Here is a 12,542-nt window from a genome sequence, read left to right as displayed (position 1 = left end):
AACCCTGGGAAAACCTTCTGCAAGTGGGCGGTGTTCTAATGGGCTGACCACATGGTCTTCTATCCATTTGGTCAAATCGCAGCTTTTTTCTTTCTATTTCCATAGAATATGTTTATCAGTGATAAACCAACCATCACTAAATAATAAGATAATTTGGAGATAATCTCAAAACATTTGAGTGTCCCAGGAACTTTTATATTTGCCTTAATGTACATGTCAAAACAGCTATCTTTTACTAACTGCAACCCCTCCATAACCACACTGAACATTATATTTTTACAACAATGATTTGGGAGGTGTTAGAAGCAGCATGTAATTTATGCACCACAAAAAGTTGCTTTTTGTTTTGCTTTTGTTTTATTTTGTTTTTTAAAAACCTGAAAGGATCTTGAACTCGCAAATCACAAAGACACAAAAGAGGAACTTAATCATCTTCTCCCTGTATAGCACTTCTTTTCACTTGGGGCAGGTTGCTTTTCTTCAGGGTGTATTAAAATTATATAACAGGTATATCTTGCCTTAATCTCACTTCCCCTTAGCTGTATGATCAGTGATTATACCCTGCTGCTATCACCATTAACTACACTGTAATGTGCAGTCCTGTGCCAACAGATGCATGACTTCCACTTTAGTCATTTTTCTTTAGAAATGCCCGCCTTCTCCAGTATCTTTTCATCACCACAGCAGCATAACAACATTTCCCTATCCTTAGTATCCAGTGGAGCCAGAAGCTAAAAGACTTGAAGTCTTGAAGTCGTGAAGTGAAAACACACGTAGTGACTCCTTCCAAACAGTAATCCCAAGTGGCGGTCCAGCTCCCGTGATCTCTCTCCATTTCCCTCCTAGTGGCAAACACACAAACACACGCAGAGTAATTAAACAATCCTCAGCTCAACGTAAACTGCCACAAAAACCGTCCACAATGATCTAGCGCTGACTGAAGCTCGATCGCCCTGTTAAGAAGGCAGCCCGGGAGATGGCGGATAATTGGCTACAGCTGGTCGGCTCTCACCATAGCGTCATTGAGAATAGCGGATCGCGGCATCCAGCAACGCTCTTCCGGACCATACCCCTCCCAGTCCACCAAGTATTAGAAGCCCCTACCGCGGCGCCTAGCATCCGTAATCCACATTACGGAATATGCAGGTGCGCCATCGATAATCCGGGCAGGTGGTGGGGACCCAGCAGGTGGGCACAACGGGCTGGTCTGGACTGGTTTCACCTGAGAAACATGAAATACATCATGAATCCGCCTATTGCGGGGCAAAGACAACCTCAACGTCACCGGATTGAGGACCGACTGAACAGGGAAAGGCCTGATGAAGCGGGGACACAGCTTTTTGGACTCAGTCCGAAGGGGAATGTACCTGGTCGAGAGTCATACCCTCTGGCCAACCTGGTAAGCGGGCGCCGGGGTGCGGCGGCGGTCCGCCAAATGCTTGTTCCGCCAAACGCTTGTTCCGCCAAACGCTTGTTCTGCCAAATGCTTGTTCCGTTCCGCCGTCCTAAGCAAGGCTACCCTAGTTGCCTTCCAGGCGCGCCGACATCGACGAATATGATGTTGGACAGATTGCACGTCAAGCTCACCCTCCATGATAGACAGAAGCGGAGGTAGATGACCCAGGGAGGCTTCAAAAGGTGACACTCCTGTTGTGGTTGACGTACTGGCGGTGTGGGCATATTCAATCCAGGCCAACTGCTCGCTCCAAGTGGACTGGTTAGATGAGACGACACAGCGGAGCATGGCCTCCAGTTCCTGATTTGCCCTCTCAGCTTGACTATTTGTCTGCGGGTGAAAGCCAGAAGCAAATTGACCTGGGCCCCCAGTTCCGCAGAAAACTCCTTCCACACCTGGGAAGTAAACTAGGGCCCTCGGTCCGACACAATGTCATGGGGAATGCCATGTAAACGGAAAACATGCTGGATGAGGAGTTTAGCCAGGGCCACAAAATGGGCTGCCTTGGAAAAGCGGTCAACAGTGGTAAGTATGACAGTATTATCAGAAGATGGTGGCAAGCCGGTGACAAAGTCCACCACTATGTGAGACCATGGACGGCTGGCGACAGCAAGTGGCCGTAACTGACCCGAGGGTGGAGAGCTAGGAACTTTATTCTGAGCACAGATGGTACAAGCAGCGACATACTCCTGGACGTCCTTTGCCAGAGCAGGCCGGGATGATAGTCCTCTCCTCCTCCTCCTCCCCCTCCCCACTGGGAGCAAACTCGCGCGAGAGGGCATCTGGCTTGGTGTTACGAGACCCTGGCCTGTAAGTGATGACAAGATCAAAACGAGTAAAAAACAAGGCCCACCTGGCTTGCGGATTGAGGCATTTGGCTGTCTGCAGGTACGACAGATTCTTATGGTCCGTCCAGACCAGCACCGGATGCACACTCCCCTCCAGCCAGTGGCGCCATTCTTCCAAGGCCAACTTGATCGCTAGGAGATCCCGATCCCCGACATCATAATTATGCTCCGCCTGGGAAAGACGATGGGAGAAGAAGGCGCAGGGATGGAGTTTACCTTCCACTCGTTGGGAAAGGACTGCTCCCACACCAGAATCCGACACATCCACTTCCACAATGAAGGGTCGAGATAAATCTGCTTGAACGAGAATGGGGGCAGACAAGAACAACAGCTTCAGTTGCACAAAAGCCTGTTGGGCCTGGGGTGACCACACAAACTGCTGTTTAGGAGAAGTGAGAGTAGTCAACGGCAACACCACAGTGCTAAAGTTACGAATGAACTTACGGTAGAAGTTCGCAAAGCCGAAGAATTTTTGGAGTGCCTTCCGGGTCTTAGGTTCCGGCCACTCCACCACTGCCTTGACCCTAGCAGGATCTGCTCTCAACTGCCCCCGATCAATCACAAATCCCAGAAAAGACACTGTCGGGACGAGAAATTCACATTTCTCACCTTTGACGAACAGGCGATTCTCCAACAGCCGTTGAAGCACCAGTCTGACGTGTTCAACATGCTCCTCACGAGTCTTGGAAAAAATGAGAATATCATCCAAGTACACAAAAGCAAAGTGGTTAATGAAATCCCGAAGCACGTCATTCACCATAGCCTGTTCTTGGTGGTTATTTTGTTGAGACCACAGAAGTCAATGCAGGAGCGAAGGGATTTGTCCTTCTTTTCGACAAAAAATAATCCTGCCCCAAGCGGAGAAGTGGATGGTCGATTGATGCCAGCGGAGAGTGAGTCGGTAATATAGCGCCCCATGGACTTGCGCTCAGGCTTGGACAGGCTGTACAGGCGGCTGGTGGGCAGTGTAGCTCCTGGAAGCAAATCAATGCCACAGTCGTAAGGTGAGGCCGAAGCGATGAGGCCAAACTCTTGCTGAACACTTTAGCTAGATCATGATATTCATCCGGAACAACAGAGAGATCAGGAGCACAGACAGCATCCTTCGCCACAGTCGGCGTCAGATTGGGAACAGCTGACCGTAAGCACTGCTTGTGACACCACTCACTTCATCCCCCCACACTGCCCTGGGCCCAATCTATCTGAGGGTTATGACGTTGAAGCCACGGGTAACCTAAGACCAATGGAGTATCAGGCGCCTTAAACAGAAACAAACTTATATTTTCAACATGATTACCAGAAAAAACGTGAACGTGAAAGAACGAAATCATGATTTCATGCGTGCGATGCATGACTTTGGCCAGCACTTCCCCATTGAGGGCAGACACATGTAAAGGAACATGCAGGGAAACAAGCGGGACCCCCAATCTCCTGGCTAAAGACTCGTCCATAAAGCTTTGTTCTGCGCCTGAATCCACTAGTGCGTTACAGGAATGAGTTATGGACTGAAAGATATGCTTAGCGGGGCAGCTGAGGTGGGGTAACACATCTCCTGTCGCACCCATCAGTAACCCCACCGCTACTGACAGGCTGAATCTTTTAGCCGGGACGGGCAAGAGTCTGCCTAGTGCCCCTTCTTTCCGCATGCAAAGCACTCACCCATCTGGCGTCTCTTCCTCCACCCCGGCTTGCTGAATCTAGCTCGCCCTAGCTGCATCGGCTCCTCCTCCGTCTCCTCAAGCTCACGCTCCTCTTGTCCTCCCCCATCGGAAGAAGTGCTCAGCCAACCACCTGGGCTTCCTGTTGCCCAGCGGGCTTCCTCAGACCGCCCTCCGTATTCTCGCATGTGGTCATCAAGGCTGATACACATATTAATCAAAGCATCCAACGATTTAGGTAATTCTTTGGTGGCCAACTCATGTCTAATTCCTTCATTCAGGCTATTGAGAAATGCCCCCGAAGTGCTTTTTCCTCCCAGCCAGTTCCCTCAGCCAAGATCCAAAAATCCACAGAGAAATCCACCACACTCTTTTTGCCCTGTTTTAAAGAAAACAAATGGTGAGCAGCTGCATCTGGATTAGAACCTTTATCAAAAACACTGCGGAATTTGGTCAGAAAGTCAGTATAAGAAACATTGGGGTTGGAACGCAGCACTGCCTGAGACCACTTCAGTGCTCTCCCCGTCATGAGTTGCACCATGAGAGCAATTTTGGCACCGTCGGTAGCGTAGGCTTGAATCTGTTGGTGAAAACTCAAGTCGCACTGGGTTAAGAAGCCTCTACACTTATCTAAATCCCCTGAAAATTTTTCAGGCACAGGTAAGGTGTGCTCATGCATGGGTGGAGGTGGAGAGGGAGGAAGAGGGCAGGCGGCTGCAACACTTAAGGGGGGTAACTGAGGTGAAACATTAGCTGCTGCTGGGCGAGAGGATTGCCACATACCTTTGAGTTCCGTTACTACCTGAAGCAGGGCGCCCTGTTCCTTAGAAATATGCTGAAGCATCTTGTTGTGTTGTTCCAATAGGTCTGCCTGAAGAGATATCTCACGTTGTACAATCTAATTAAAACAATTAAAACCTCAAGGATTCGTAGTTTAGATTTAAAAGCACTTAATGAAATGAATTCAGTCATTTTCCATTCGTTCTGCAGTTTGTTCCAAGCCAAGGGTGCTAAATGGACAAAAGCTCTTTTACCAAATTCAGTTTGGGCAAATGGAACAGAAAGCAACAATTTAAATGTATGTGAATGATAGATCATTCTGATTGGCACATTGGCTTCAGGCTTATTTTTAATTGGTGGAGTTGTTTTTTTTTATACTGTCAGGAAGATTAGCTTAATCAAAATAAGTCATCAGACAAGCAATTTTGATGGACACTAATTAAAGTAGATTCACACACTTGACTGGTTGATTTACTGGTATTTTAATCTTTGCTAACACCACATGACCTTATTTAAAGTTTGACTTCCCCTACCAAAGCAGAATTTTTTGGCAGTTTAATCTAATGTATCGTGTCTGGGGAAAAAAAGAAAAACAACAACCCAAGAGTTAAATCTTTAAAGGCATCAGTTGCTATGTAACCATTGTTACATGTTAAAACAGTTCAATTAGAAAAAGAATGAAGAGGTATGGCTGATTTGACAGGGCTGACAGGGAAATGTGTATTAAACATGGCAGCATGTATGACTGCAGAGAGCTTTCTTTTTCACATGACTGATGTTTTAACAAAAAGGAAGGTAACAACATTACAAGTTTTCGTGTTTGGATGTAAGATGCTGGTAAGTCAGATAGTCATATACTTTTTTATATTTCTTTTATACTTCTGAAAATGATTTTAGTGTGATTATAAAAATAGAAGAATTCATGAACAAACAATAATGAAACTAGGAAGAGCCTGTGTTTGTACTTTAAAGAGGCACAGGAAGGTCTGGACTTTATCTGAAGGACAGCACTTAAAGAGATAACTGGAAACTGCTTGAGGATGAGCCGCAGTCTAAAAGAGTCCACTAGATGGCCCTGAATTTCTAGTTTAGGAACTTGGATTTCACATGTGTCTGATGTCCTGGGTCTTTTTCCTTTTGAATGTTAAGATTGACCTGTTGAGAACCACAATTTTGCACAGAGATTTTGGAGAGCAGTTGCTTGAGCCAGCAAAGGGCACGTAGCTTTTTACAAGATAAATAAGCTGAGCTCATTAGCAGTCCCTTTACATTCTTATGAATTTATTTATTTTAACACTGATACACTGATGCACATGTCTATCACATCAAAATTCAAAACCAGCAGACTCCTACAGAATTATAAGTTCGCACGAGACAATGGTATTTGTACTCATTATTTCTACATAGAGTTTTCAGGTGATAATAAATCTCCCTTACCCTCCTTACTGTTATATGGCCTAATGCACAACAGAAGAGAGCTGTTACCCTCTGCTGCCTGCTGTAGTTGCCCTTTTTTTCTAGTTTCTTTTACTGCATTTTTTGGGGGGGAAATGTCTGCAAATTAAAGGTGGGACCAGTTATAAAAAATAGTTATTGGGCATTACTTTTTAAAATTATGAATTGATACAATGGGTCAAATTTAAAATGAAAAATATGAAATCATAAAATAGAAGTAATTGTTTTTAAAATTCTTGGACAAAGAGAATTCATCAAAGAAGAGGCCTCGACCACCACCTGTATGGAGCCAAAGGAGTCACACACATCAAATAACTAAGTGTACAATAAAATATTGCTTGTTTTTCAAATATGAACACATATTTTCATTATGGTTGAAAATCACCTTCATGCCTACAAATATAATTCACTAATGTTTTCTGGGCTTCATCAATTTTACTGAGCATCTGTGCATGGAGAGACTTATCTCAGAGAAAACACAGGAATGATCAGTGAGAGTATTATCAGACATCTGCGCCAGAGCAAATTAATAATAGATATTATGCCGCTAGTGGCAGGGGTTGTAATGTTTCTACAGTTCCCTTTGCCAGCACCTTTTAACAAAAAGGAAGGTAAAAGCGTAACGTTTTCATGTTTGGATGTCACAGTGAGATGCTGGTTAGTCATATAGTCATATAGTTTTTTATACTTCTTTTATACTTCTGAAATGATTTTAGTGTGATTATAAAAAAGATTAAATCATAAACAAGTAATAAAGAAACCAGGAAGTTACCATGTTTTACTATAAAGAGGCAGATGAAGGTCTGGACTGAAACAAAAGCTGGAAGCTGCTGCATTTGATTGTCAGAGGGTGAGCTGCATTCTAAAACAGTCCACTAGATGGCCCTGAATTTCTGGTTCAGGAACTTGAACTTCACACGTGTCTGATGTTCTGGGTCCTTTTCTTTTGTTAAGAGCTGTTGAAAATCAATCTGCCATTGTTCTGTGTCCAGTCTGTGTCTTCATGTCTGCCCTGGTCCCACGTCTCTGTGTTCCCAATGTTGCATTGTCTGTGTCTGCTTCTGAGTCTGTGTCTATAAGTTCAGTCGGTGTTCCCTGTTTTACTCTGAAGGTCTGTGTCTTATGTTAATGTGTTTGCTTCCCTTGTCACGTTAGGCCTGATCTGTCCCAGCCGTGTTTCCCTGCTGCCCCTCATTCCCCGATTGCTCCTCTGTTGCTGTGTCCCAATTCGGGGTATGCACGCTTGAAGTACGCACACTACGCGTACTACGTACGGCGCGTACTATAAGTACGAGAAGTGCGGAAGTGAGAGGCTTGTGAAATGGGACGGTATATGCTTCGTCGCGCTGTTCAGGTTGCCTAGCAACCATGATACTAACCGCGAGACACGCTACATACAGCTTTGTTTGACAGAAATGAAGGAGAAAATTGTTTTGTTGGTCAATCATTTTTGTCATGACATCACTTTGATTAGTTGAGTATCTGAGGCTGAGACCACAGGACTGTAAAACATGATTCAAGGGCTTCATTTCTGTACTGAACAGTCATTTAAGATTAGCTAGTAAATAATAATTAGTTAATGTTGCACATGAGACTAAAGTCATCTCACTATGGTAATGTAAATATAATATGGCCAATATTATAGTATTGTCAGATTATTATGATATATATATATATATATATATATATATATATATATATATATATATATACATATATATATATATATATATATATATATATATATATATATATATATATATATATATATATATATATATATATCACTGACTGTCAGCTTGTTGTGTTTGTGGATATATGACTGACTTTAATTATCCATAAAATCATCAGATTCTCTGTAAGATTAAGGTCGACTATATGTCACATAACTTTGCCGACATGTGGCCAACAGCAATGTTTTAATGTTCTTCATTATTAAACATTCGCACATAAATAAGTGACGTCATATTCAGTACTTACTTTTGACAGTTCACTTTTCGGCCGCTCCCTTCGGCCGTATTTTGCGGCAAAATTATCCACACCCACCGCCGCGCTATGAATTGTGGGATATATGGGACCACGAAGCGTGCACCGGACCACGCTTGATATTTGGGGAAATCGACGGCGCATTTGGAGTATGCATTTCAAGTACACTTCGAATTGGGACAGCCGTCGTCGCGTGGCGGTGACGTAACCGCACTTAAAATGCGTACTTCAAGCGCGCATACCCCGAATTGGGACACAGCATGTGTGTTTAAGCCCTTTGTCTGTGCTGTGGTCTCCATCTTACTATACTGTGTTCTGCTGGTTAGCCTGTTTTTCTTTTGTTAATATTTGAAGTTTAGTTAGTTTTCTGTTCTTTTGCTGTGTAGCATTAAAGCTGAGTTTTGAGTTCATATTTGTCTCTGTGAGTCTGCACATTGGGTCCTCTATTCCTGCCTGCACACAGCCTTCATTTGACATAAATCCCTTTTATATATGAAATATTTATGAATAGTAGTTTATTTAGGAATATTTATTTATAATTCTTTGTATTGTTCATTAATTTATTCATGAAAATAAAAAATTATTGTTTTGAATTAATGAATTTCTTATTGCATGCTTTATTGTACAATTAATTATTCAAACACAAAATGCGAGATTGTTTGTAATCTTTGCTAACCACAACATGACCTGATCGCTGGATTGAAAGTTTTGTTTTTTGCTTTAGCATCATTATTGCTGCGATGTGTTGACACAACTAAGTGTTTGAAAATGCTCTTGTGTTTCAAGCAAGTTTTTGTTTTCAAGCTACTCTGTCTCTTCTTATGTGATGTCCTCCATTTATTTATAGTTCAGTTCAGTCATGACTGCAATTTGGCTCTCTTGTTAATCTTTAAAGTATGTTTAACCGCTGTTCACACGTGTGGTGTGGACAAGTATTTCTTTATCCCCCAACATGTTCTATTTAATATGCACTGCTATTGATTTATTTCTTATAGCAACATCCTTAAAAACACATTAGAGAAGAAAATATGATGATTGAAACAATGGTTATTTATTTTTTCTTTCCATTGTCTAAGCATCAACACTATAACAATTTTAAGACAAAACGAGTTTATAAAAATCAAACATCGCTTTAAGATTTACACCAAACTATAAAATATACTGTGCAGAAATTTTTTGTTATAATACTATTTTACATATTCACATACATACATATTTTGCACTCTATTTACATAAAAATAGTCCAGCTTGACATCTTTACATGAATTTGAAGACATTTCATCACTCTGAAATTTTTACATGTTTAACAAAACAAAAAAGCCAAACATGACAAAGCATCATAATAAGTGCCATTCACTGTGTGTTGGTAGTTTATATTTGGTGATTCTTGGCTGGTGTGTCAGAGCTTAGACGTCTATAAACCGCCCCTCCTTCACTGATGGAGCTCTGATCTTGTGTCGACACAGCGGGCAGGTGCCAAACTCTTGACAGACTCTGGAGTCACAGTGCTTACATAAACACCGGTGGCCACAAGGCAGTGTGATTCTGGCCTCCTTCACCATGCACACCACACAGACGTTATCTATAACCAGAAGAGAGAGACTCTAATTACAAATGCGACATCAGGTATATGTGAGACCACACTATTACAACTGATTTCACTGATCACACTCTGTGGTCAGAAATGTGCAACGGAAATCAGACATTAATGTTTGGAGGGACTGTTTTTACCTGCTGGGATTTCCATGTCAAGACAGGACATGCAGTCATCAGGTCTGAAGTCTGAAACATCAGGAACTGAACCAAAGTGACTGTAAGCATCAGGTGAGATGAGCGGTTCGGGTGCAGGACAGGATCTTCTAGTGCAAAGGAGCTTTGTTTTTTTGGAGCCTGCAGCAAAGACAAAAGCATATTTCAACAGTTATTCATTGTTTATCGCTGTCAGAGCATATGAAATGCTCTGCCTTCACAGAACAGGAAAAACCTGCTGTAAGGCAAATATAACTGTGGTTGAACTTGCCTAGGAGTAAAATGGAGCGCGTCTTCCCGTAAATGTCTATCATGGCCCACAGAGGCTGGCTGAGGTCCACTCCTGTCAGCAACTTGTGCTGCCTGTTGTTGACAACTACGTATATGCTGCCACCATGAGAAACCCAAAACTCCAGCACTGAACCTGCTTGGCAGTAGGATTCATTTACAGGCACAGCCCAGTGTCCAGGTTTGTTAGTGAGGTTGGGGATGGCCAGGCAGGGCAGGGGCAGAGATCTGGCTGAGGGTGGCATAGTGGTAAAGCCCACACGCAGAGCTCCGTGCCAATTGGTCGAATCCCTCTCCACTCTCAGACGAATCCTCTCCTGGACTCTCACTGGACGGCTGCTGAACACCAGCCCATTCTTGAAGGTGTTCTCAGTCTTCTCTGCGAGTCGACCTCCATGACTCAAGCGGACCTTTTCTCCCACAGCCTGACGGTGGAAGTTCAGACGACCAAGACAAAGCAGACTGCATCTGTGTGACACCTCTGACCGAAGAACTACAAAGAATAAAAACACAGTTATGAATGTTGATGTGAAATCATGTTTATTTCCAGAGAATTACTTAATAGCAACAATCACAATAACAATAAGTGTCCCTTACATTTGTGATGTGTAGGAACCTCAAAACCTTTTTTTTTTTAACTGAAATGAGGTTTAAAATTTAGAAAGGTTCAACAAAGATTTTTTCAGTTTAAAGGTCAATTGGTCATGTCGCAAATTTTTATAATTCTCATTCTTATAAAATAATAATAATGATAATAATAATAATAAAAATAAAAATAATGCAAGCTGTGTTAATAGGTGAATTGCCATATTAATTGGATTAAAGAAGCTACATATGTCAAGCTGTTTTTAATACTTCATATTAAAGTTAAATTGTGCAAACTGTAGCCAAAATTTCATTTTCATTTTAACAGTACAAAAGCAGACATATAAATAAGTCAGAATAAAACTAGTAAACTCCCGCACTCTCGTTTTTGCAAAGCACGTGGAAATCTGGACGTCTTCCAAGCTGACGAGCTAAAGTCGTTGCACAAAGTTGCATATGTTTGGTACAAGTTGTCTGAGTGGTAAACTTAGTTCATTATTTGGCACTTTGCTTTGTATTGTGTTGTCTTAACAGGGATACTACTTCTTAAATGACAAAACCAGTGCTGCACTGGAGCACATGCTAGATTTGGGGAAATTTGCAAAATCTTTTGAGTGCCAGTTAAAAGACGAGCTGCAGCATTCTGCACCCTCTTACTGTGTATTACAGTAAAAGTACATAAACAGCTGTTATCTGTTAATTTATGCAACTAAGTATCAGCTCGATAATGATTTGTTTATCAAACTGAGAAATATAGTTCTCTGTAAAGACTTACCAGAGTTCTTGTTTTTATTTTCTCTTGCCATCTTGGAGATAGAAAAAACTTGTCATACAAGTCTTGATGCATGATGAGGTCGAGTGTCCTCAAGTCAGGTGTGTTGACTACCTTTTAATCATGGAGTACGTGAGGTTTGAAAACAGAAACACACCCAGACAAAGGGGAGGGACAGAGGGAGGCGTCAAAGTTTGGAAATTTACCTGAAGTGTACAATAACAGAACTTGGTGATCTGGGCTTTTATTGTGGATTCCCAGTTTCCTTTCCACCCCTGTTAATTTAATATCTTCTCTTTGTGCATTTCCCTCCAGTAGTTTGTTTTTTTAATCAGCTGATTGCCATTCAGTGTGTACATGTAACATCTCTATGGCTCTTCCAGTTTGAATTGTCACATGAGTCTAATCTTGCAATCACTCATGACAATAGCAAATGCAATAGAAAAAAATCTAAAACACCAAAATTGAAACATTTCTTCTATTTTTTTATAGTTACATTTCATGTTTTATTATAATAATACAAGTTTGTTTTTGAGTTGGTGATATACTTCATATATCTTTAGCTGGATAAAACAAACTACATATTCAAAATCTTTTCTTTATATTTATTTAATAAATGTAAATTGTGGAAAATATATCCAAAGTTACCTCTTAGCAGTGTAGAAATAGTTAAACATGTAATAAGTCATAATGAAACTAGCAAACTCTTGTGCTTTCACTTTAGAGAAGAATGTGAAGATCTGGACTTCACCCAAGATGAGAAATTAAAGTCAATGCTGGAAACTCCAGCGTTTCTTTGGTAAAGTCTGAGTTGCAGTCTTAGTCACTAGATGGCCTGTCTTGATTTGTTTTGCAGATGTGACACACCCACACGCAGGTACCTTGTCAGTGTTTTATCGTCAGTGACAAGATTTTCATTTCTACAGAAACATAAAGTTTGTAGTTTCTTTTTTTTATTGCCATCA

At 41.8% G+C, this 12,542-nt stretch overlaps 1 protein-coding gene across 1 annotated transcript; it reads right to left on the bottom strand.

Moving 5' to 3' along the window:
• Positions 1 to 9,535: 9,535 nt before the first annotated feature.
• Positions 9,536 to 11,694, bottom strand: LOC148100194 (E3 ubiquitin-protein ligase NEURL3-like). The gene is made up of 4 exons (XM_087848690.1): positions 11,581 to 11,694; positions 10,204 to 10,713; positions 9,915 to 10,073; positions 9,536 to 9,765 (listed from the first exon to the last, which is right to left on the bottom strand). The coding sequence occupies exons 1-4, from the start codon at positions 11,609 to 11,611 to the stop codon at positions 9,590 to 9,592; spliced, it is 876 nt and encodes a 291-aa protein (XP_087704816.1). The 5' UTR covers positions 11,612 to 11,694; the 3' UTR covers positions 9,536 to 9,589.
• Positions 11,695 to 12,542: the final 848 nt, after the last annotated feature.

The sequence above is a fragment of the Neolamprologus brichardi genome, chromosome 12 (genome assembly GCF_056152115.1).
Source record: "Neolamprologus brichardi isolate AB-2024 chromosome 12, ASM5615211v1, whole genome shotgun sequence".
Classification (NCBI taxonomy): Eukaryota; Metazoa; Chordata; class Actinopteri; order Cichliformes; family Cichlidae; genus Neolamprologus; species Neolamprologus brichardi.
The sequence above is the reverse complement of the archived record's forward strand: the minus strand, read 5'-3'. Positions and strand labels throughout refer to the sequence as shown.

What these genes read in the sequence shown, in the direction of transcription:
- LOC148100194 (XM_087848690.1), bottom strand. Translation starts at nt 11,611, where the DNA reads ATGGCAAGAGAAAATAAAAACAAGAACTCTG. An exon ending in AAATAAAAACAAGAACTCTG is followed by an intron (nt 10,714 to 11,580) that starts GTAAGTCTTTAC and finishes TATTCTTTGTAG; the next exon opens with TTCTTCGGTCAGAGGTGTCA. An exon ending in TGACATGGAAATCCCAGCAG is followed by an intron (nt 9,766 to 9,914) that starts GTAAAAACAGTC and finishes TTCTGGTTATAG; the next exon opens with ATAACGTCTGTGTGGTGTGC.